Here is a 25,744-nt window from a genome sequence, read left to right as displayed (position 1 = left end):
ATTAAATCTTAAATACCACCTTCAGAGATGTCACTTTGACACGTGACATTTGAGTAGAACAACCACTTTACATTTAAATATTAAATACATATAATCAAAAAAAACAACGAGATGCATCGGATCCTTTTTTTAAATGTACAGAACGTGAAATAGCAGCTACCAAATATCCAATCTCTATAAAAAAAAAAGCATTTTTCTCCCTCACTCGTGACAAGATCGTTGCTGCGACCTGCTGGTGAGATCTTGAACTACATCCACCTGTGACGCTGAAGAAAGAACAAGGAAGATGGCAAGTCTTAATAATATAGGTATATATTTATTCATACGTACATTTTCATTTATATCAGTTAATTGTACAAAAAAGAAAAGGAGGAAAAGATTTACAGTCATATAAACTAAAGTCATTGTCAGATCTGGATTTGAAAAGATTTCTTTTTTGACAATCCATGATGTCCACTGTCCAAATCTTCCTCAGTTATCGGGACTGAAAAACACATGAGAGGCCATGTAGGTCAGCTGGTGATGACGTGTTTAAAGGAAGAGGGATGGGGGATGGGGGGGCGTAGTGTTTCTTATTGAGGGATAATTACAACAAATATGAACAAATTAATAATAAGAGTCCCTTTAAAAAACATTTGAATGGTTTATTATTTATGAAGTATTTAAAAGAAAAGTTTGACTAAAAAAAATTGGCTCTGAGAAACTTTAATCTCTGTTGTCAATCAAATGAGAATTATTATGCAGTAATAAAGTTTGCATGGTTCTACCATCTTTTATCACTTTTAAATAAGACTAAATAAATGGTGAAAATGGGAATAATTAAAAAAATATATATAATTAACAGATTTACTTGTAGAGCGTGTAATACATTGACATAAAAATTACCTGAACAAATGTGAAATAGTGAGTTTGAGAACATGAAACCTTTAACACCATTAAACTCCCACATCACTGTGGTTAACCTATAAGAAATATACATCTTGATCACATGACCATACCAATTACATTTTGTGAAACTCCCCCAGAATGTATCAAATAGAACAACTCAAACTTATTTTTTCTGAAAAACAGATTTTTACCCAAAACATTGACAGCATTTTAGAGGATTAAAATAAAGGTTAAAATATTGAAGGCTTTAATCATTTTAAAATAATGTAGTAGGTTTGAACTTATGCAAGTGCTCGAAAATGATTTGAATCTAATTTAGATTACATTTGTTCACTTTTTTTTAAAGGGACCCTTACAATATAGTTTTGCCAAAAGTCGTTTTGTAGTCGCCTGGTGACTGTGGAATGAGGAGATCAAAGTTTATCAGTAAAACCACATTGAATTCTGAGCAATTTCAATGAATGTTGGGCTGATGATGCTATTGAAGGGTTGGATCTGGAAAGGCATGTCAATTGAAGAAGGAGCTCAAAGCACACTTTGGGGATTTTCAGAAGAAAAAAAAAAAAAAAAAGATCTGCTAAAGTGGCACACAATGCTTAAAGACCCATCTTCGCCTTGATGGAAACATTCAATAAGTAAAAGTACTTCATTCATACATGAACATTTCTTGACTGCGGCTCACCTTTAGAACAATTGCACAGGTGCTAAAACGTCCTCTGGGACACTCAGTAACATTGAACTCATCCCAAAATAAAAACACAGATTTGGACTGAACAGAGGGCTGAGTTTCAACGTGGAAACACCGAACTTCAAAAACACATAAGCAGGCGCAATCCACACCACACCAAAACAGAGAGAGGAAAAAAAAAAAAAAGACTGAGATCCATCAGAAACAAACCAGGTCGGACAAAAAAAAAAAAGGAAAGTGCAGAAAATATTTCTTTAAGATGAGAAACGCCCACTATTGTGACATCATTCCTGCCTTGTCTGTTATAACCTCCAACCTACGACAGTATCACTGGTCCCAGACAAAAAAAAAAAAGAAAAAAGGAAAAAACGGAGGTCACAAGGTGGCAGGGTGCAACGGGCGTCGTCACTCCATTCCCTGCAAGGCCGTACGGGAGTTGCAGCTTCATCGGATCCGACACTGGGCGAGTCACCAGTGAGAAAAATGATCTCGAAAAGAGGAATCGAACGAAAAGAAAAGTTTTGATTGTTTTTCAGTTGGCTTTTTCTTTCCATTGTTTGACAAACGAAATTCCTCAGTCAAAGTCATCCAACAAATCCAGTTATGTTGTCTCTCTCTCTCTCTCTCTCTCTCTTTTGTTTTTTTGAAAGTTCTTTTTTTTTCCTCGTCCACAGCTCACATTCGCCGTCGATCCACCTCCTCACACGTCCCTCCCACTCTCGGGCTCCTGCTGTCCTCAGCGTATGTACATTTTAGGATTCTTTTTTTTTTTACTTTATTTATTGTACTTGGAGGTTTTTTTTTCCATGCAACATTTGGCATCTTTTGTAAGCCCCTCCCCTTCGAGAATAAGAAAATATTTGAGTGAGCTTCTGATTGGACAGAGGCGAGGAAGAAAGCAAATGACTTTTAAATGTTTCATCTTTTCACTTATTTTTTCCAGTTTGCATTTCAGATCAATAAGTACTTGGAGGCTTTAGAGTGAAGCCAGCAGCCCACTGTAGTGTCGTCCCACCTCCGGCTTGTAAACACCTTCAACATCAATGTGAAATGTGAGTTTTGGGTTCATGACGCCGTCTGTGGACTTTGTTAAAGTGCTTTAAAAAGGAGCGAAGCCGAACCATGAATAAGATCCCCGATGCCAAACGTAATTCATTACCTGTTTCAGTTCTTATTTTTACAACCTTCTTCTTAATACTGAGGAATGAAGCGCTTCTGTACACATGCAGATGTTTGTGTGTAGTCGGTGGGTTGTTGGTTTTTTTTTTTTTTCTGGAATGTTTTGGACTCTACCCTCTCTCCCTCTGTCGAAGCGGGGGCGGGGGGGAGGGGGGGTCACACCAGCATGTACTTGTTGACGGCAGGAGCTGGGATATGAGGACAGCAGGTCAGGGGTCAAGTGAGCGAGCTGCTGGGAGCAAGGGTCGAGGTGGGAGGGGTCAGGGTTGTTTACATCATAGAAGTACGCAGCAGCGGCAGAACCTCTGACGGCTGCCCCCCACCGAGGGGGGCGGAGTGACGGGCGCGAAGTAGGCGTGCACTTTGATGTTAGGCAGGTGGGTCTGTGGAGGAGATCGACATTTGATTCGTTATTTCAAACCTGATCCATTCAACACTTGGTCTCATTCATGGAACGTGAGCAGAACACATTTGTAGAGGGAAATTTACAGGATTCTTGTATTCATCAATGGTTTTATTTTATGCTCCTGCCTTTAAAACCTGTGCTATAAACATGACAAACAACTAAAAGTAGCAAATTATTAAGTTAAATTAGTTAATTATCAGGTTTAAAATCCTAAATATTTTTCTAAATTATTGTCCAATTATAAAAAAAAAAAATTGACTTGATTATATTTTCTTTTAAAGGATAAAATAATTATAACAATATAGTATTTTAAAAGGTCAAAATAACAATATGTGTAAAGAATCGCCAGGTTTATTTCCTGTCAGAGAGGTTTGCTCAATAATGCTCTAATAACGTTCTCTTCATGTGAAATTGTGCCCGTGTTGTATTTATCATGTGTATTGTGTGTTTGTTTTTATGTCAAATCATTTTTGTGTCACCTGGGATTAAGGGTGTTAGACAATATCAACTTGGCAATATATCAAAATATTATTTTCATCTATACTGTATTGATAGTTAACAGTACTGTATCGATTATTAAATATATATATATATATATATATATATGATTGTTTTTTCAATAATAAATAAATAAATATATATATATATATATATATATTTTAATTTTTGCACATCACATTACCATAATTTTTATGGTTTATAGTTCAATAATGTGTGCATAAAATAATTCTATTATTTACAATTATCATATAAATACCCAAAGCATCATTTCATTTTTCTGTAGCAAATTAAACTTCTGGCAGCTAAAGCTACAACGAAATCCCGCAAGATCCCTGCTATGACTAAGGACGAGAGGATACAGTTGGGCAATACTATATACATTTGTTCCTCCAAGAACAAAAAAAAAAAGTATAGTACCTGAGATATGAATTTCTACAGAACAAAATTAGCAGATGCTGATAAGTTAGTTTGATATTGAACCAGCAAAGTTATATTTATATAACCGTGAGTTTATTTATTTATTTATCGTATGACAGTAAGATGATTAACAGCATCTGTCTGGCTTTAACTCCACAATGAACAGAAGGAAATTAAATATATATTTAACTCCTCAACCAACATAAGAAAATACCATATATATTCCCCTCCACTACTAATGGAAGAAATTGAAATGGTTCTTTAAAATACACTTTATCCAAAAAGATTTCGATCTCCGCTTCAGAAAAGTTTGTTTCTCTCTTTCTTTCTACACTTGCTGGATGTATCTACACCTCCTTAAATGGTCATCATTGTCTATGTAAGGGCAGAGATTTATGCTTAATACTTTTGACCAATAGCTCTTATCACTTGACGAGTGATTGTCATTCTTCAAATACACGCGTTATCATGATCCCAGAGTAGATTTTTAGTCGACCGTTATTTAATAATCTGTGCAAAGGTTTAACTCATATATCATGAATGAGATCCACTGGGACTGAACAGGTCAAACTCACCCTTAGTCTCTTGATGCCGGCGCGGGTGATCTGCTGGCAGTCGTAGAGCTCGATGCGGTCCAGGCTGTGGCAGCTCTTCAGGTGCTCCAGGGAGGCGTCTGTGATCAGAGGGCAGTTGTCCAGCTCGATCACCTCCAGCCGGTCGTGAGCGCAGGGTCCGCTGCCGAGGTGTCTGATGCCGTCGTCCGTGATCAGCTCGCAGTGGGACAGGCTCTGCGGGGCGGTTTCAGATGTTAAGCTTCGAGGCGAAGCGCCAAGGAATCCAGACGCTTACCAGGACTTGTATTCGAGGGCAGTAGATAGATAGCTGGATGAGTGTTCCGTCCGTGATCTGGACATGTCGGAGCATGAGGGTTATCAGTGCTGGGTGAGAGTCAGATATGGTGTCGTTACCTGAACGCATTCTTCTAAATCCATCTTCTCCAACTCGTGACAATTCTGTGGAGAGGAAGCATCGCGGTCAATGGAGGGTTCAGGACTATAACTGTGGGCTTCAAACTCCTCCTCACCCTTGCTAATGTGGTGAATCCCACGTCCGTAAGTTGAGAGCAGCGAGCCACTTCCAGTATTCTGACAAAAGAGAAAAACATCAGCACTTAATTAAGGGTCGACCAACATCGTCAGCCCCTGCTGGCTGACGAGCGAATGACATGCTACTTTGTGAACCATACATTAATTTTAGGCGATTAAATGTTTTACTGTGATAAAATAAAAAGTTAATGAGAAATACATTAGATTTAAATGATCAAAATAACTTTAAACTCCAACAATGGACACAGCTAGGAAAGTTATTGACTAGCTAAGCTAGCAAGAATACAGTCAGTTATAAAATTTGACTTAATGTTACAGTTGTTTTGTTACTTTGTCTGATTTGTGTTACGGTTAAGTAAAGTCAATCGTAACCGACCTAATCTAATAAATCAAATTGTGTGGGAGGTTGTCTGCTTGAGACCTTGGCCCATGTGATGGTATGAGGAATCTGCCGTCTGTGGATTAACAAAAAATAGTAATAAAGAGTGAAAAATGTAGCTTCGTGACCTTGAGATATGCCTTCACGACATGATGACAAGAAGTAAAAAAAGCAGTTCAATGTTCCAGATCAGCAGAAAAACTCCCAACACACTCGTGGCAGTGTTTTCATTTACGTCTGAGTGTGTAATCCAGTTTTCATTCCCAAGGACCAGTTGTTCAAAAAACTGTAATCAAAATCCCAAATAAATAATCCCATTTTCTTGCTATACAAGAAATGTATTTTACTTTAATGCCATTTTTTTTAACACACTGGATTTTATCACCTTGATCCAGATACTCAGCTTTATAGATTATATCACAATGTTGGCTAACAGCAATGGAAAGAATAGGTGGTGGATCAGAAAAATAGTTTTGAATAATAATTAATAACTACACGATTCCCCGCCGGGAAATCACGAGAGTTACTGTGCGCTTTGTCCCGTGACGAAAAAAAACCTATAAAAAGCTACAAAAGAGTCGAATCCCCATGTTGATCATTTGGATGTTTATCTACATTTTGAAGTTTGAATGGTGTTTCTATGTGAACGTATGCCAGAGCAGGAGAAGTTTGAAAAGCGTTGCAGATTTGACCTCGTCCCATTCATTCCCTATGGGAAATGTATCAGTATTTAACAGTCACAGTGGTGAGCACGGTCGCCTCACAGAAAGAAGGTTGCTGGTTCGCTTCCAGGCTGAGCCAACTTGTGACCTTTCTGTGTGGAGTTTGTATGTTCTCCCCGTGTTGCTTTGGTTTACTCCGGTTTCCTCCCACAGTCCAAAAACATACAGAGGTTGATTGAGAACGTTGGGAAATTTTCCATAGGTATAAGAGTGTGTAAATGGTTGTCCATCTTTGTGTGCCCTGCGACAGACTGGTGTCCTGTCCAGGGTGTCCCCTGCCCTTTTGCCCTATGATACTGGGATAGGCTCCAGTCTCCCCACGACCCCGGTAAGGGGATAAAGCGCTAGAAAATGAATGAATGAATGAATGTATAAAGAGGCCCCTGACAACAGTCCGCACAAAAGCCCACTTATAATGAATAATAATTTTCTATTTTATTTAAATGCTGGTTTTATTTCATGGGATAATTTGTATTGTTGCTTTTTATACTTTAATATACTGACAGGCTTCTTTGAAAGCCTATGTATCTTTCATCTACATCATCACTGTATCAGTTAAACTATGAGTTCCAACTATGAATAAAAGTATATTCAAAATGATACAAATTGATTATTTAACAGGCTATATTTTTTTCTAAAATCCACGTTGTAATGCTACCCCCAGGTTTTTATTTATTCAAAATTATCCAGATCCTATTGAGAAATTATTAACAACACAAACTGGATTGCATGATTCAGTCCAATTCAGAATACATCTTTCCCTTTTGAACAATCCATGTTCAAGATTTGATCCAATACGATTACCCAGAATCCTATCATATCACATAAAACCTCACAATCATTTTAAACAAGGGTGAAGCAACTTAAACGAACAAGGAACAATGTCATTGACATTATTGCCTGTGTTTAAAAGTATGACCCTTTTTGCATGTTTTGTTGTGCTTTGCATGTACGTATCATACCGGTGCCGTACCCCCCTCACCACCACCAAAAGTCTCTTCAGGACAGGTACACAAAGAACTGAAGAAAATCAACCCCCACAAGGCAGCAGGACCAGACAACATCCCTGGCCGTGCACTCAAAGCATGTGCCAACGAGCTGGCTGATGTCTTCACCTCCATATTCAACCTCTCCCTAAGCCAGAGCACCGTTCCCACCTGCTTCAAAACTACAACAATCGTCCCCCTCCCTAAGAAGAGCCCACCCACCTGCCTGAATGACTACAGACCAGTAGCGCTCACTCCAATCATCATGAAGTGTTTCGAGAGAGTGGTGCTGGCTCACATTCAGAGCAGCATCCCAGACTCACTGGACCCCCTGCAGTATGCTTATCGACCCAACAGGTCCACCACCGACGCCATCTCAGCTGTCCTCCACCATTCCCTTTCCCACCTGGAAAACAAAGAGTCCTATATCAGGATACTCTTTGTGGACTACAGCTCCGCCTTCAACACAGTGATCCCTTACAAACTGACCCACAAGATGTCCACACTTGGCATCCACCCTACCCTCTGCGACTGGCTCCTTGACTTCCTGACTGGCAGACCCCAGACTGTCAGGATTGGCAAGAGAACATCAACCAGCATCATCACAAACGTTGGCACTCCACAAGGATGTGTCCTCAGCCCCATCCTCTACACCCTGTTCACACATGACTGTGTCGCCTCCCACAAAGACAACACCGTCCTAAAGTTTGCTGACGACACCGCAGTGATAGGATGCATCACCGCGGCGAACGAAGCGGCCTACAGGACAGAGGTGGACAGTCTGGTTTCCTGGTGTGAGGACAACAACCTCACCCTCAACACAGACAAGACAAAGGAGATGATAGTGGACATGAGGAAGGAGAGGAGACCTCACCAACCACTGTTTATCCGGGATCTTGAAGTGGAGCGGGTGAGCAGCTTTAAGTACCTCGGGGTCCACATCACTGAGGACTTAACGTGGGCCACCAACACAACACAGCTGGTGAAGAAGGCACAGCAACGGCTGTACTTTCTGAGGAGGCTGAGGAAGTTTGGCATGTCGACAAAGATCCTCAGAAACTTCTACAGCTGTGTCGTGGAGAGCAGCCTGACCAACTGCATCACTGCGTGGTACGGCAGCTCTACGGCCATGGACCGCAAACGTCTGCAGAGAGTGGTTAAGACAGCGGAGAGGATCACCAGGTCTCCACTGCCCTCTCTGCACAGCATCTACCACCACAGAGTCCACAGGAGAGCTGCCACCATCATCAAGGACAGTTCCCACCCACAACATGGACTGTTTACACTCCTGCCCTCGGGACGCAGGTACAGGAGTGCAAAATGCAGGACCACACGCCTGAGAAACTCTTTCTACCCCACTGCAATAAGAATCATGAACAGCTGAACACTGCACTGTTGTCACTTTAAATCCATCTCATGTACAGTTCCCCTCCCTTTCTTATATTATTATTATCTTTTTTTATTTTTAGTTTTTTTTTTTTTTTTATTGTTATTTCATCTTGACTTTTTTGCTATGTATATTTATATTTATTTTTATTTTTTTTGTTACGCCGATATTTGTGGAGGGACGGCAAAGAAAGAATTTCATTGCATAGGGAAACGTGTTTCTCAATGTATATGACAATAAACACTTTGAATCTTGAATCTTAAAGTATATATAAAATATATATACTGTGCATATTCTGTTTTCTTTCATGGAATTCACTATTTCTTTAACCTGTAAACATGGTTTTCGGCCCTGCTTAGGAGAGCTTAGATTAATATATTAACATAAAATAATGGTAACAATTACAAAGTTTCAGTCATGATCGTTTCCTCAAGATAGTTCAAGTAAATAACATAAGTCTTCTTACTAGTATTCAGAGACTACCCTGAACATAAACAGCTCAATATCTGAAATACAAACATTGTACGCAGCAGGATCACGGAAATCAAACATCTAAAATAAACAAAATCCTCTTGTACATTTAAGATTGAGGCTTTAACGTCATTATTCTCCACGCCGACTTGTTGTTTAGGAAACTGTCACAGTCCTGCTGTGCTCCACTGACCTGAGGCGAGGGCAGTTCTGTCCCAGGGCGTGCAGGATGGCGTCTGTGATGTTAGCACAGCCTGACACGCACAACGACTGCAGACGGTGACAACCCCGGCAGATTGTGATAAGACCATCATCCGTGATCTGCTGCTCGGAGAGAAGAGACTCTGTCATTGCTGGTGTCTGCGGCCATCAGTTAGTTCTTCATCCTTTTCAATGCTATACATACAATGTAAACGGAATCGGCTTGGAAAGGAACAAAAATGACACCAAGACCCAGAATAAAGGCTTCATCCATAACTAAACAGAAAAGGAAGATCTGTCCTTGAATTTTCTATCTTAGGGAGAAAGGGGAATTAAAACATTTCTGATCTTTTCTCTTTCCCTGCAATAAAAAAAATAACCATTTATTGCAGAATCATAAACATGAAACTTCTCATGACTATTGTTAGATAATGTTATTATAATTTATCTTTTATCGCATTTCAAATGGTAATCCTCCATTTAACAGTCAATTACTTGTGTTACTATTAATTGTTACTATTATTTACCAGTATTCATCTCTTGTTAATAGTTTTGTGATAGAATTCATAATCCCAGATGGAGTCACTCATATCACTATCATCGTGATATTTAAATTTTGTTAAACAAGGCATAGATTCGTAAAATAACCTTTTATTTCTTCCTTATGAAAAAATGTTATACATTTCTATTTATGTTCTACTCTGTTAATGTTTTCTTCTTCGTAACCTTGTTCTCTTTAACTTCCTCATACTTTGAATTGAACCTTTTGTTTACTTTCTTTATCCAAACTTCAGATGTCAGTATTGGCATTTATCCGTATAAATATAAATTACTTATTAGTTACTTCAATTCTCTGTTGGATGAAGAGCTAAGGGGTAAGCCTATCAATTTGGGACTGAGCCCAAGACCTACAGACTTAATAAAACATAGCATGTAGAGAAATCTCTAAAAATAATAAATGTCCATGTAACTGTAGTGACAAAATAGTTGTGTTAATTCAATTTTGTTTTGATAAACGAGAGAAAACAGTTGATCAATTGAATCATGGAAGTTGGATTATTGATCTCCTTGGAAGATTTATGTACGGCTTCTGTGTCCTTTTGGTCAATTACCTGTGGTAGTTTAGGTTTCTTGTTGCCTATATTTTCACATATTTACATAATAACACTTTTCTTTTTAAAGATTAACTAGACTTTATTTCGTTCTTAACAGTAAAAATCGATTTCCTATTTGTAGAATCTAACTCTTCTGTAAAAGTTCGACCCGTGGTCCTGAGAGTACCAGAGGACAGCTCAAAGATTCTTGAAGAAGTGAACTTACTGGACACGTCTGAAGGTTGAGTGTGACCAGCTCGGGACAGTGTGCACCGATGTGCTTCAGCGCCTCATCCTCCAACTGTAGAGAGATGAGAGAGACGGAAGTTTGACTTTTCTCTGACCTGCTTTTGTCAAGATCCTTTTCTTTTTTCCAAACGTTAAATGAAGCAAGCTCAAAAAACATCCATTTTCAATTCTTACTTATGTTCATTTATAAAGTAGTGCGTCTGTTAGTGCGTGTTTGTGTGTCCACGTCTTTAGATTCCCAAGTTGAAAATTAGCATGTGGACTACTGACCTCTCAGTGAAGGTTTTTTGGGGGGAGGACATCTTGTTCGGGTCAAGGGAAAGGGGGGACAAGGGGGGCAGAATTAAAATATGCCCAACTTTGATGAAACCTAAACCATATATATATATATATATTTAACATACTAAGAAAGGTAGATTACAGGAATTCCATCTCCTTTGGATAAACGCAAGGGTGTGGAAAGCGGGCAATAGACCCCCCCGCAATTTCAAATAGGTGAGATTTCAATGAAATGTACATCATATTTAAGTGTTAAATCATTCCATCATTTCAGCAATTGTAAGGACCCAAACTTACTCGCTTCTCTCATCCCCCTCTTTCCTCAAGTTTTCTTTGTCTTGGTTATTGGTTTGTAAATAGTAGATTGTCATTGTCAACGGGAGGAACAATGTTTCTGAGTCAAATGTATCAAATAAAGTTGTAGATACAACCCTATTGGCCTGTTGGCCTGTTGATCTGATCATATCCACTGAAGAACACACATATACAGGGCCTTGCGAAAGTATTCGGCCCCCTTGAACCTTTCAACATTTCGCCACATTTCAGGCTTCAAACATAAAGATATAAAATTTTAATTTTTTGTCATGAATCAACAACAAGTGGGACACAATCGTGAAGTGGAACGAAATGTATTGGATAATTTAAACTTTTTTAACAAATAAAAAACTGAAAAGTGGGGCGTGTAATATTATTCGGCCCCTTTACTTTCAGTGCAGCAAACTCACTCCAGAAGTTCAGTGAGGATCTTTGAATGATCCAATGTTGTCCTAAATGACTGATGATGATAAATAGAATGCACCTGTGTGTAATCAAGTCTCCGTATAAATGCACCTGCTCTTTGATAGTCTCAGGGTTCTGTTTAAAGCGCAGAGAGAACCATGAAGACAAAGGAACACACCAGGCAGGTCCGAGATACTGTTGTGGAGAAGTTTAAAGCCGGATTTGGATACAAAAAGATTTCCCAAGCTTTAAACATCTCAAGGAGCACTGTGCAAGCAATTATATTGAAATGGAAGGAGTATCAGACCACTGCAAATCTACCAAGACCCGGCCGTCCCTCCAAACTTTCATCTCAAACAAGGAGAAGACTGATCAGAGATGCAGCCAAGAGGCCCATGATCACTCTGGATGAACTGCAGATAACTACAGCTGAGGTGGGAGAGTCTGTCCATAGGACAACAATCAGTCGTGCACTTCACAAATCTGGCCTTTATGGAAGAGTGGCAAGAAGAAAGCCATTTCTCAAAGATATCCATAAAAAGTCTCGTTTAAAGTTTGCCACAAGCCACCTGGGAGACACACCAAACATGTGGAAGAAGGTGCTCTGGTCAGATGAAACCAAAATTGAACTTTTTGGCCACAATGCAAAACGATATGTTTGGCGTAAAAGCAACACAGCTCATCACCCTGAACACACCATCCCCACTGTCAAACATGGTGGTGGCAGCATCATGGTTTGGGCCTGCTTTTCTTCAGCAGGGACAGGGAAGATGGCTAAAATTGATGGGAAGATGGATGGAGCCAAATACAGGACCATTCTGGAAGAAAACCTGTTGGAGTCTGCAAAAGACCTGAGACTGGGACGGAGATTTATCTTCCAACAGGACAATGATCCAAAACATAAAGCCAAATCTACAATGGAATGGTTCACAAATAGACGTATCCAGGTGTTAGAATGGCCAAGTCAAAGTCCAGACATGAATCCAATCGAGAATCTGTGGAAAGATCTGAAGACTGCTGTTCACAAACGCTCTCCATCCAACCTCACTGAGCTCGAGCTGTTTTGCAAGGAAGAATGGGCAAGAATTTCAGTCTCTCGATGTGCAAAACTGATAGAGACATACCCCAAGCGACTTGCAGCTGTAATTGCAGCGAAAGGTGGCGCTACAAAGTATTAGCGCAAGGGGGCCGAATAATATTGCACGCCCCACTTTTCAGTTTTTCATTTGTTAAAAAAGTTTAAATTATCCAATAAATTTCGTTCCACTTCACGATTGTGTCCCACTTGTTGTTGATTCTTGACAAAAAATTAAAATTTTATATCTTTATGTTTGAAGCCTGAAATGTGGCGAAAGGTTCAAGGGGGCCGAATACTTTCGCAAGGCACTGTAGTTTCTGCTGGCAACAATATTTTGTACACAATTTAATTGTTTGCTCTATGAATAAGAGTTTGACACGGCAGTACCTGTGTGCACCCCTTGAGGAACAGGCCTTTGAGTCCGGGACAGCAGCGAACCAGAGCCTGGACGCCATCTTTTGTGACCTGATCACACCAGGAGATGTTGAGCTGCTCCAGCAGGGGACAGCCCTCACTGTACAGAAGGTATTGACGTTTGAAACAACGATGAGATTTTTAAAAAAAACTAAAAGATATTGAGATGTAAAACTGTGCATAAAACATTTCAGGTTGAGTTGAGGTTGCTGGTTCTTTCCCAAAATACTTGACCTTGTCATTTCATTCAATAAATTCCCTAAGCAGACACATTAAATACTAAAGCTGTTCTGAGGAAACAATAAGGAAAAACAGGGATATTTGTTGTCACAGAAGTTCACAAGAAAACAATTTTAAACGTTTTATAAGGATATATAATAAACCTATAAAAAATAAACAAAAATAAACAAAATGAATAAACCAATAATAAAACGAAAATAATAATGTAAACTAACAAGACAAATAATAAAACATAATAAATAAAAAAAAAATAAAGATTAGTAAATGAAAATGAACACAAGTGCAAGAAACATTTTTTTAATGCACACACAACAGAAATACAGAAGTCTGTGTGTTTGTGTTTGTTGTTTCTTCCTTCACAAGTCTGGCCATGAAGGTGCTGTGTAGTGTAATCACCTTGAAGAAATACTTGAATAGGGAGATAAAAATATGTATTTTTTTATTTTTATTTTTTCTATTTTTAGCGACAGAAAAATACGCCAATTTGGGGAAAAAGAATACCTCTAAATTAAGTTATAAGACTGAGTTTTGTTAGGTAAAATAAATAGTCATAGTTTAAAAGAAGAAAATTCCCAGATTCCCAGAAAGTTTCTCAGAAAAGCCAAGTAGAAAACTTGGACGGTGTCTTACATCTGAGGGATGACAAGGCCAAGGAGGCTTTCAGTGGTCATGGACTTGCACATGATGTCCATAACAAAAACTCAAGGACTGACTTCTTCTCTCCAACCATATGAAGTTAAATCAAAGACGCTCTTCTTTTTAAGAAAGTAAACAACTCTGCTCATCTTGCTTTCAAGAAAAAAAACGTCACTTCTCTAAGGAGCAGCTTTTCTTTCAGTTAATTTCTCTCCTCTTCAATGCTCTTTGATCGACCCAGGTGTGACACTCTTTCTGTGCAGCTTCGTGGTAGTCAACATGGCGAACCCACCTGAGAGCTTTAAGAGACAGGTTGGTGATTGAGGTACAAGAAGCGAGGTCCAGGTGCTTCAGCTTTGGACAGAACTTGCTGAGGCTGTTACATGTACTGCAGACCAAACATACAACAAGGGTTTTTCAGTAGGAACTGAAGGGTCCGGTTGAGCCGTCATATACCTATCTGTGATCTTGGTGCAGCCATTTAAACTAAGAAGTTCGATGTTCCTACAATTTTGGGAAAACGTCCTAAAAAGGAGAGCAGAAGACAGTTAGCATTTATGGTAGCTGAGTGACATCATCAGCATACCAGGGGCTGTTCCGACCTCAGTGCACTGTCCCCGACACCGAGACACCCACGCAGACTCAGCTTCCTTAGAAACCCCCCACACCGCTTCGAGATGTTCTCCACCACTCGACCCTAAAAGAGACAAGGAGTGGATTCAGACCAAGGAAGACAGAAGCTGAGCTTAAAATATCTCTGGTGATTAACAGATGTATCCAAGAATGCATGACTGGGCTGGGTTTGGTACTAGATAAACATACTATACGTCACATCACATCAGCAAAGATACTCAGCATCATGGTTTTCACACACAGTATTATGGAAACTACTTTACTCTCTGGATTATTTAGGAGTAAAAGACATGTGTTTGAGTCAGAAATATATGGAAAAGGAACAACAACAGGGACGTACGGTCAGGGGAGGCAATGCCTCACCTCTCAATTCGCAATCCATCACAAACTGCGTTGAAACATGCAATTGACGGGTCCCAGTTGCCGTATCTCTGAATGTCGCCAACATCATGCTCACAGATACGTTTATTTGACTTTATTTTCTGCAGTCTGCCTGATGTCTTTAACCATTAAAGTTTAACGTTCATAAGGGTCTTATTTAGTATCGCTGATGGGAATTCAACCGCAGTGAAAAAGCAAAGTTGGAGGCAAACACTAATGAGCCTCATCAAACCACGTCACATCTCCATTGAGGCGGAGAGACTTTTAAAACTAAAGTAAATACTTAAAGTAAAGACTTTTACATCAAAGTAACAGAGGTTTGTGTGGCGAAGGAAAGGTGCATGGGCTTAATCGACAGATAAAATTAAGACCAGAAACGGTTTTAATTTCAATCATATAAAAAAGAGTAATATACTTTGTTTTTCTCACGCCTATATTGACCCATTTAATACTCAAAATGTATCTTTTCATGATAATATACGTTGGTCCTTTCTGCGTAAATCTAGCCAATCACAGAAGTCACCACACAGTAATAACCAATCAGAAGCAACAAAAGGCGGGTCTATCTTTCATTACAGCATAACATACAACAACTTGTGATCGAGTCACTTTAACTTAACAAAGTTTTAAAACAAATACAGTGCTGACATCATTCTGCTGTAAAGCTAACTATCGCTCGGAATTCTTCACTATTGAGCCAAATTTAAATCTGGAGAGTTCTCCTAAACTTTATGGTAACTTCCCAACACTAGGAGGAAATAAACCTTTTGGCTTTCAAATTAAGAGCATTGAATCTGTTGCGTCTTCCTTTTAATCCTTTATTATCACGGTCATATTATATACTGTTTAAATCCGTCTAATAAAATAATAGAAATCGTCTTTTAAAAGTGTAACCCAAGACCATGCATGTGTGTGTGAAGAATGCTGTTGAGGTATGAAATAACTAGTAGCCAATTGAATAAGTTTCCCTTTATAAACTACTGATGTAACACGGACACTAAAGGAGTCAGTGCGTCACCGACCATGAGCCTCACCGCACGTCACTGAACATATCTTGAACAAAGCGCTAATGCAATCCACTGACATCAGCAAGCAAGAGAAAGGAAGTCATTGTGGTCATTGTAGACTTTCTTTTCTTTTTATTCATATATGGCTACATGCCTTAAAATGTGAGAGATATCTTGAGATGCCAAACTTCTTCAGTTTATCTTTATGCCTGGACTGAGGAAACAATTTACAGTGTCTGTTTAACGTCATCTCACCATGTTTAAGCAATTCTGTCATTTACAATTTTAGGATCAACAACATTGGATTTCAAAATCAATACTCATTTTCTTTGGACAACGTCCAATTTGAACTCAAATTCACAAGTGCTTCCATTTTAGATAAAATAAAATGTAATTAAAACTCAATCTAAATGTGTCTGTAAGTATCAACAGTTCATATGTTGTGTTCACAAAACTGGCAATAAAAGTTTTTGATTCAGATTCAAAGTTCTAATTATTTTTTATCTAAAAGAGGGTGTTTTAAGGCGACTAGACACACACTAAAACACACATTGCACTCACACACCTCTGGAAAATCAAAGCAACCGAATGATCAATCAAAGTCAATCCAGAGAATGATAAAAATTCTGGCTGCATTCTGAAATATCAGTTTATCAGTTCGAATATCAGTTCGTACTGGCATTAAAAAAGACATAAAGGGTTTCCCAGTCTGAGAGACGTTAGCAAGCTCAGTTAGTTTAACCATCCTCTGCTGAGAATTTCCACTTTTCTTCAGGTCCTTCTTGAAAGTGCATTCATTAAGCAGGACTAATATTAAATCCAAATCAATCTTCCTCCTGACATCATGGCCATTACAATTGATCTCATACTTATTAACAACTGTAGATGCGACGTACAAGTGTTTCCTTCATTAAAGTTCAATGCAGCTACACAGACAACAGCTTGAAGGCCCCTTAACCCTTGTCTTAACGCTGGGTCAGGGTGACCCGAAAACAAATGTGTTTGTGGTATCCGTTGTGTTGTGTCTGGGTCAAGGTCAATGACCTCCCCCCAAAAATAAACTTGCATTGGTGGAGGTCGTTCACCGTCAAGGGATAAAACAAATAGCAACAGAAAAGAAAAACAGTCAAAATCCTTTGATGCCAACACAGCAGTTCAACCAGGGGAGACACTCGGAAATGGCGAATTGAAAAGAGGACAAAACGTTTGGAAAATGTTTAGTTATCATAGTTATTAGTTGTCCCTTTTAAAAGTACATCAGTGCCTCTGATAATATAGTGCCAGCAGTAAAGTTTTTCTAGAACCTTTGCCACATACACACCACTACAAAAAAATTGAAAATATTTAAATGATCATCTTTTAATGTACAATAAATCATCCTAAATCATCATCATTGCTTTCTAAAGCAGTCGAGGTCAACTCACAAAATCACTTGAACAAAAACAAATACAGCCTTATTCATCAGGAGGAGGCGTGGTGTGATACAGGAACAGATGACCAAAAGCAGTTTAAGTAAGTCCATTTGTTTAGTCTTCACTCACCTCAATGTCCCTCTGAAAGTCAAAGAGGTCAATCCGTTGCCAGTTGCTGCCATCCAGAGCCAGAACATTCCAGGACTGGGTGGGAGAAAGCACATTTAGGGGTTTTTAGTTTTTGTGTCTGATGAATTTTCATCGATTCAAAGAGCTTCGAATATAGACTCACCCGGGACACCTGAGCACAGCGACAAAGAGTCACCACGTCCAGAAAGGAGAAGATTCTGAAAAACAATACCTCATTTACATTTTATAAAATTACCAAAGTTAAAAAAAACAACAAAATTAATTATAACTAAGGTAAGGTAAGATAAAACTTTACTGATAGTTTTTTTTCCAATAGCCACAGAAGATACAGCAATTTTTCATAAAAAATAAACCAAAATAAAATAAAAAAAAACAAGAACATAAAGAGAAAGAACAAGATGACACTATCTAAGTCTAAAGACAAAGAACATAGATCACTAATGATTAGTTTTCTAGAAAGACGCTTTACAAATAACCATAACTTACTTACTAATAAATCAAATAAGTGACGTTAAAAAACAAACGTTAAGATTTTCTTTCCATTCAATTGAGCAAATAGTTGCATGTTATGACTATAACCTGTTTTCTAGTCGTCCATTTTGCTGTTCTGAATAAGGGAGTACGATCTACTAGAAGTCTAAACTGTGTAGATTGGAATATCAAGTTGTTTTAACTGGCAAAATTTAACCGAAATTGTTGGTTTAACACATCCCTGAATCTGCTTCTAGGGGGAAAGGTGTGAGTCAGCAAATATTTTCTTTAACTGGCAGTACAGTGAAGGGATGGTAGATCTTCCAAAAGATGGGATGTACTTTATATAAACCGTTATATCCTGTTAACAGGTCATGCATGGCTAAAAGAAACGATTGCACTCAAGATACAACAGTAAATGTCTTTCAACATGACCTAAAATCTCAGCTCTGCTGGCCAAGACCGAGCCTGAGTTACGGCCTTCATTTGCTGCTCAGGAGCTCCTGGTTGTTTTGCAACAGAAATCAATTAAAATGTTTCACAGCCTCGGGCGAATGTTCTTAATTAAAGTTTAAGCGTTATTGTGAACAGCGGGACGCTAAAAATGTGCCTTATGTTTATCCAGACAGTCTGCAATATCCCAATATTAACCCGACTAAAGCGATATTCAAATAAGCGAAGCGACGTGCAGACAGTATTGGCCAGGAGGCACAGCTTCCTTCATCACAACCACAAAATGATTACAGAAAACTTCAAACTGCCTTGAACCAAATGCAAACCAATCAGCTTGAGGCATCAATATTCACAAACGATTGTACTTCTTAATCTTTGGGGTTATCTTAATGAGTAAAGGCTTAAGCAGAATTGTATTTTTGCGGCGTAAAAATATAAATGGAAGCTTCGGCGGAAGATGGACAAGTGAAAGATTAAGTTGATGTTTTATCATTTTGGATAAACATGGCCATAGAGAAGACCATTTCTTTTGCTGCCTTTGTGTAGGAATTAAGTTTTAATATAATTTCAGGGAGGATCCGTCTCTTTTTAAACAATCATGACACATTTAATATAACTACTTAAATATTGTTTTGTTGGTGTGCTTGACTATGTAACTTCATAAATAAAAGACAAAATGGAAAGTCTGTAAGTGGCCACCAAAAGTGTAAAACAAGAGACCAACCCAACAAAAGCCTGCATGCTGTAATTGGCATTGGCGCATCAAAGGTTTTACAACATTGCCCTTTCCTCACTCTCGCCAGAAAGAACAGTCTGTATCTTGTTCTTCACGAAATCATGTTAGGCTTGCCGTTTTGTGAAAACAGATCAAAAAGATTAATCATAATTAACATTAGCTACAAACTACACATATACAAGTGTGAGTGTCAATTTTCAGAGGTTCTTCTTTTTGTTGCTTCCTTTGACTGAATGATTTAAAGATGGATACCATCGGTTTTCCTGCAACATGTTTTACTAAACTGCCTTAAAGCTAGTTGACAATCTGAGCTTAGCTTTGGAGGCGTGATTTCTGGGAACAGTTGAACTTTTGAAATCAAAATGCAGCTTGAAACAATCTTGTTTTGAAGAACTTCTACCCTAACTTTCCATTTCAAGTGTTTCGAAACCAGAGCACAGATGCAACGTTCAATCTAATTTGCAGTTTCCAGTTTTAAGTTCCAGGAAGAAAAGTCAAAAGATAGAACAGAATTGATATCATGGCCTGTTAACTTATATAATCAAATAATAATTTCTAGTGCGTCAAAAACCAAAGAAAACAGAGATTGAGCTTTGCCATTCCAGGGGCTGTTTTCTAGCAAACAAAAATAAATCTAAAATGTCCACAATTAACTTTGAAAATAAAATCTAATTTCTCCTCTAGTGAACCCAGATTTGTCAGATGCACTTGACAGCTTCTTTGCCGACTCCCCTCCATCTAATATGAGTGGCCAAAAAGCTGCGGGTCGTGACAACATCTCAGGGAGGGTGCCGAGGGACAATTGAGCCGTCAGACTTTCTTGCAGACGTCTTGAACATCTTCTGCTCTCAGGCAACAGTCACGTCCTTCCCCATTATCCCCGTTTCCAAGAGACTACAGTGACGGGATTAAATGACCTGTGGCCCCTCACAATGATTGTCCTTGAAAGGGTCCCATAAAGCACCCTCATACTAGAAGTATTGCTCCACAGATAATGACATCTCTTCAGTCCTACATGTTTGCTTTCCTTTAATGAATTTCAAATCTGCGATCAAAAAAATCATCCCCGAACACCCTGTTGTAGAAACTCCACACACCTCTGAAGAGCTGGACTTCCTGACTAACGGACTACAATGTAGTCCACGTCTCCTCGTCCTACATTAGACTCCAGCTCTCACTAGCCCCCTCCCGCTTCCTCCTACTGAAGCGTGACTGCTGCTCTAGGAACCCGAGCTGTCATCTGATAAAGTTTTCCGACAACACAGCAGTGGTAGGAAGCATCAATAATGACGATGAGTCCGAATACAGAAAGGAAGTGGCACACCTGCAGGGAAGGTAAGCTCTGCATCAATATGAAGAAAACGATGATGTTTGTGAACTGTAGGAGAAGAAAACATTGTCCTCCACTCCCGGCAAGAGCAGCTTAGCAAGTGGTCTACAGCTACAAACATCCAACATGCACTCTTTTGTCCTCAGCTTTTTGGAAAGAGCATTTTTAGTTGAACCCCCACGAGGGAAGCTTCTTTATTTCAGCTCTCAGACTAAATATATTTTGACTTCTCATATTTCTACTGTATTGGTGCCCATTTAATTGGTATGCATTCCTATTGTTACTTCAAAATCTATATTTTTATGCTTATTTTTTGTATCGTTTGTAATTACATGACTGTCCTCAATAGGCCTCAAATGAACTTTAGCTCCTTCCCTCGTCAATGGAATGAGCTAAAAATTATTTTAGAAAATTTAAGTCAATATATTTTTTTTAAATCTAGGTTTTCTACCCAGTGTTGTCCATGGGGCTCTTTTAATATTTCTAGACAGAAGGTACAATGAACCCGTGGCTTCTAGTGGTCGAAACTATTACAGAAAGTAAAGGCTTACGCAACAAATAAAATTTCACTTGTGGTAGTTTTTGGAGTTAGTTAGCTTCCGAGTTTGGGGGCAGGAGTGGAGCGAAAGTATCTCGACATTCTATTCTATGTTTATCTTTGCATCCTTTGTCTTTGTTTTTTTTCTTTGAGCCATGTTCTTTGTCCTTAGACTTTTGTGTCATCTTGTTCTTTCTTTTTATTTGTCTGTGTTCTTGTTCTTATTTTTATTTTGATGTATAATCGTCTGTATTGCGGAGTTCTAATCGGAAAAAGAATTTCTACAACGTTCACAACATCTCATTAACCAGAGAGTATGGTGCATTCAACGGTGTGGGACGAATACAATTCAGGCGATAAACAAATGTTTACTGAATCAAACTTAAATAGAAAAACAAATGTACAAATAACAACCGAAGATGTTGTGTTAAGAAAACAAACAGACAAAAATGTATAGAACTTTCAAAGCATTACATAATTAAAACGACACATAAACATAATGTTCTAGACTATTTGCATCATCTGTGTCTGGAATGGATACACAGTATCCTTAAGACTATAATAATGATTGTAATAATAATGAAAAATAACCATCTTTGAAATTGTGAAAGGAGGTTGGCTACGAGCAAATGTTGATAACATGTGTTGGGTAATAACAAAAAAATGCATTTATGTCTTTGATGAGAACTAGACTACAATGTCATCTGTTTTTAATTACTAAAATAATACTAAAATGCCCAGACCTTAAATCTGGAGTAGACAAAATAAGAGTATTGACAAAAAACAATCTTGAGACAAAAACTCACAGTAGCTATAAAATTAAAACAAGACTATGAAACCAACACTACACTTAATTCATGAACTACCTATATAAAGAGTGGAAAAAGACTTGGTTAATGAATTTGGTACAGGTATGTCCTTAGATGTGGTATTTAGCTAGAAATGATGATGATAGAAATGTCATTATTTAAGAACCATTTCCAGGATGGAACTAGAGCTTAGTTGTTGGTTTTTTTTAAATCAAATAAAAGCACATTTCCCAACCCTATTAAAAAAAATAAAAAAAACTTTTTAACCTTTTCTTTTACTTACTGGAATGTGTTACTTTGAAGGTAAGGCAAGAAAGTACATCCTTAAACACATGAGCGTGGTTTCATGAGCTTACCTTAGCAACAGCTCCTTCGGCAACTTCTTATTGATTGCCGCCTCATCACTGTTAGTGAACATCTGAAACACAATTAAAAATAAAACCATAAGATTCACATGAAGTTAGCCTACTCTCCTTTGTGAACACAATTTTAGATACATGTTCTAATCTCAATCTACAGAGAATTAGAGTTAAATGTTGAAAGGTGTAAAGGTGAGACTAGAGATAGAAAGGTTAGACAGCTTGGTTATAGCATGGTACCGCTTAATACATTTATTTAGTTGATTCAACAATAGAATGATTCTCTTGTCAGCATACAGCTAATGGGTTGCTGAACAAATTTGTAGGCTGCAGTGTGCGCATGTAATCTGGAGATAAGCCGTTCTAAACAATAAGACGATACATTGGAATTAATTAAGGCATGGCTAATTGTGGACTAAATGGAAACAACAGATGTTCCATTATCATTAGAAGAACTGAGAGATTTCCAGATTTTTCAGTGACAAGGAAATCTGTCTGATCCATTCTTCTGCAAAAGAACATTGAGCAATACTGATGAGGAAAATCATTTAGGAGGTAAACTTGATTGTAGAAGGAACATGCCAGTTACAAAGAGGGAAATTGGGAGCAATGCCATTTAAATGGATTTGATCCGCTTTAAAATATTTGACTTAAAAACAGACCTTCAAAATGATGTCCTTCAATCATATTTGACTTTGTGCTTTGCATGTTCACAAACACAGCTCATACAGGAAGAGTAAAAGTGACATTTCTTATTTTGTTTCTATATTTGGGGGTGAATGGCTCCAAAGTTATCATCACCATGACTATATCTTAATGGTTCGTAGACATGTCAGCATGTGGTCAACAAGAAGATACAGGGCTCTTTTGAAGCATGAACCTGATTTTATATATACTTATACAATATGATTTCTTCTGCTCAGCTCTATGGTATAGTTTTTTGAAAACAGAAATCTTTTTACATCCTTTGAGATTACATTTTTGGATGTGATCATAATGAAAACCATGTTTATAGAGGATTTAAAGCTACTCTAACTATATTGAAGGTGTTGCCTCACGTACGTTTCTGGCTATTTGAAACCCTAGCCTGCTGGGGAACCAAGTAAATAAAGGTGTCATATAGAATTAAATGTTTTATTTAATTTGCCATTGTCCTCTTTCCCACGGTTCTAATTGAAAAATGTATTTCGTAGACGTTTAGTTTTTTGAATTAAAAGAGAAATACATCCTTTATTTTTCATGAAAACTATCAATTCGAAGCCTTTCTTCAGGTCAGCTTTATGATCAGTGACACGGACCCAGTGAGGGAACAAAGAAGAACACGAGAGAGATTATTAGAGTTTAGTATTTTTGGTTGTGATTATGATAATCCACGATTTAGGCTATTTAAAGCCACTGTAACTACATTAGGGTGTTGCCTCACATACATTTCTGGTTTGCATGGGTTAGAAACGCTAGAATAAGAGTAAATAAAGGCTTCATGTAAATACAACGTTTTATTTCATTGTCTAAAAAACGTATTTCATACATGTTTAATCTTTCGAATTACGAAAGAGAAATACATATTTACGAAAAATATTTTTTTTTACTCTTAATTTGAAGCCATGCACACTGCATCCGGTTCCCCTTTTGCACGACTAATCCCATCAAACTTGCCGACCCTCCGCAGCTGTCGGAGCAGAAGGTAACGGCCTGAATCTTCTGACCAGTCAGCTGTTGCACTGTTAAAAATAAATAAAACCACACACACAAATCCCACGCTAGCTGGGGATTAAACAACAGTCGCTCTACACAACCCCCGTGTCACTGACACACTACATTTTATCTGGACCTGGATCCCGTCTGCGACGCATGCGTGGCTGCGACACTAAAGTTTACGATCCTGGTCTGGAACAACAATAAACCAGAAGCATCTGTAGGAGTTGATATGGCGGACATCATGCTATAGAGTGTATATAAGGGAACTGTCACACTTGGGGCCTGTTTGTTGTTGGAGCTGAGCTAGGAGGGTTCATGTCTCAGATCCAGGCCCCCCTCACCGCAGACGCCGTCGGAAAGAAACATTAAACAACAAAACACAAAGCGCAGGATTATTAATCGATTGATCGATTAGTTTCTTTAAGTTATTTGGTTGGAAAACGTCTCCCCCAGATCTGGTTTTGGGGTTTTCAGCTAATATGGTCTGTGTAGCCTCATTGTCTTTGTTTTGACGGCAAACGAACCCATGTACGGACCTTTAAAACAGATCCACTAACCCGGTCCACGACTTCTGGGCTAAAATATTAGCCGGAAAGGTTCCGTGAAACGCGAGACATGTCAGGCCTTAGTGTGTGTTGTTGTCAGGACACACACACACACAACAAAAAAACAACAACTAATCCCAAACACTGACTGCGGAAGCTGCACCATAAGCGATTCTTATACAATAAACACAGCGACAAGAACGCAAGGCCCGGATCGTAAAAGTATGCAGCGTTTTCTACACGGTTCGCGGCTGTCAGGGGGATATTTTAGTGTCAAAAACCCACCTCGAACCGGCTCCGAGAAACGCCATTTACCTCCTTCCCCATGACGGATTCAGTGGACTCGGTTTTTTAGGCACAACAACAACAGCAGATAGGATCGGCCTTCCTGTCCAATACCATGCTACCTCACTGGCCAGGCAGCTCCTGTGTGCGAGGTCGGGGGTTTGAATCCCAGCGAAGGACGACTTTAGACGTGAATTCGATTAAAAATAAAGCGTTGCTAGTAGCAGACAGTCAGGCAGGAGCGCTTATCTGCTCGCTTCTCCCTCACCTCTTCCTCCTCCCCCTTTAAACTGCTTTTATCCATGTACACAATAAACAAGCGGCGCTTACGTTTGCGTCAATATTCTAGTCGAGATTTTAAATAATAAACATTTCTGTAACACGTCATTATTTTATACTAATTTGTTAAAACATGAATCATGTTTTTTTATATAAATATACACACACTGTATTGTGACGATTTGCATCGCCAATTGAATATAAAATACAGCATTATAAAATAATAAAATGCAATAGTACTCATAAGAAAAGATGAGTTTGATGTAAACACTCGCGTATGTCGTTTTAGAAAATGTATTATTTATTTAATCAAATGTTGTGGAGACAATCGCTTGATCAACGATGATATCACACAATTGTTATACGATTTTTCTTTGTTGTTGACATAGCAGCAGTTAATAGTTATGTCACAGATAATGGCAACTTTGTTTTTGCACGAAATAGAAAAAGGGAAGTGCCACTTCCGGGATTTGAGCTAGACCCGCCCCAAGTCAGTGCCGTAACCAATCAGCGTGCAGATGGGCTTGTTGTTACATGACGTCACGTGTATGAGAAAAAACACGCTTGACGGTGTTTTTGTGTGTGTTTAACAGAAACGATACAACTATACAGGAATT

At 38.5% G+C, this 25,744-nt stretch overlaps 1 protein-coding gene across 1 annotated transcript; it reads right to left on the bottom strand.

The window, feature by feature from the left end:
• Positions 1-296: 296 nt before the first annotated feature.
• Positions 297-25,111, bottom strand: fbxl20 (F-box and leucine-rich repeat protein 20). Its single transcript, XM_087808563.1, has 15 exons — positions 24,849-25,111; positions 22,318-22,379; positions 17,767-17,821; positions 17,604-17,678; positions 14,644-14,738; positions 14,498-14,566; positions 14,334-14,429; positions 13,139-13,265; positions 10,652-10,726; positions 9,324-9,454; positions 5,164-5,224; positions 5,048-5,092; positions 4,929-4,985; positions 4,655-4,867; positions 297-3,138 (listed from the first exon to the last, which is right to left on the bottom strand). The coding sequence occupies exons 1-15, from the start codon at positions 24,888-24,890 to the stop codon at positions 3,031-3,033; spliced, it is 1,311 nt and encodes a 436-aa protein (XP_087664689.1). The 5' UTR covers positions 24,891-25,111; the 3' UTR covers positions 297-3,030.
• Positions 25,112-25,744: the final 633 nt, after the last annotated feature.

The sequence above is a fragment of the Callionymus lyra genome, chromosome 15 (assembly GCF_982586985.1).
Source record: "Callionymus lyra chromosome 15, fCalLyr1.hap1.1, whole genome shotgun sequence".
Taxonomy (NCBI): Eukaryota; Metazoa; Chordata; class Actinopteri; order Syngnathiformes; family Callionymidae; genus Callionymus; species Callionymus lyra.
The sequence above is the reverse complement of the archived record's forward strand: the minus strand, read 5'-3'. Positions and strand labels throughout refer to the sequence as shown.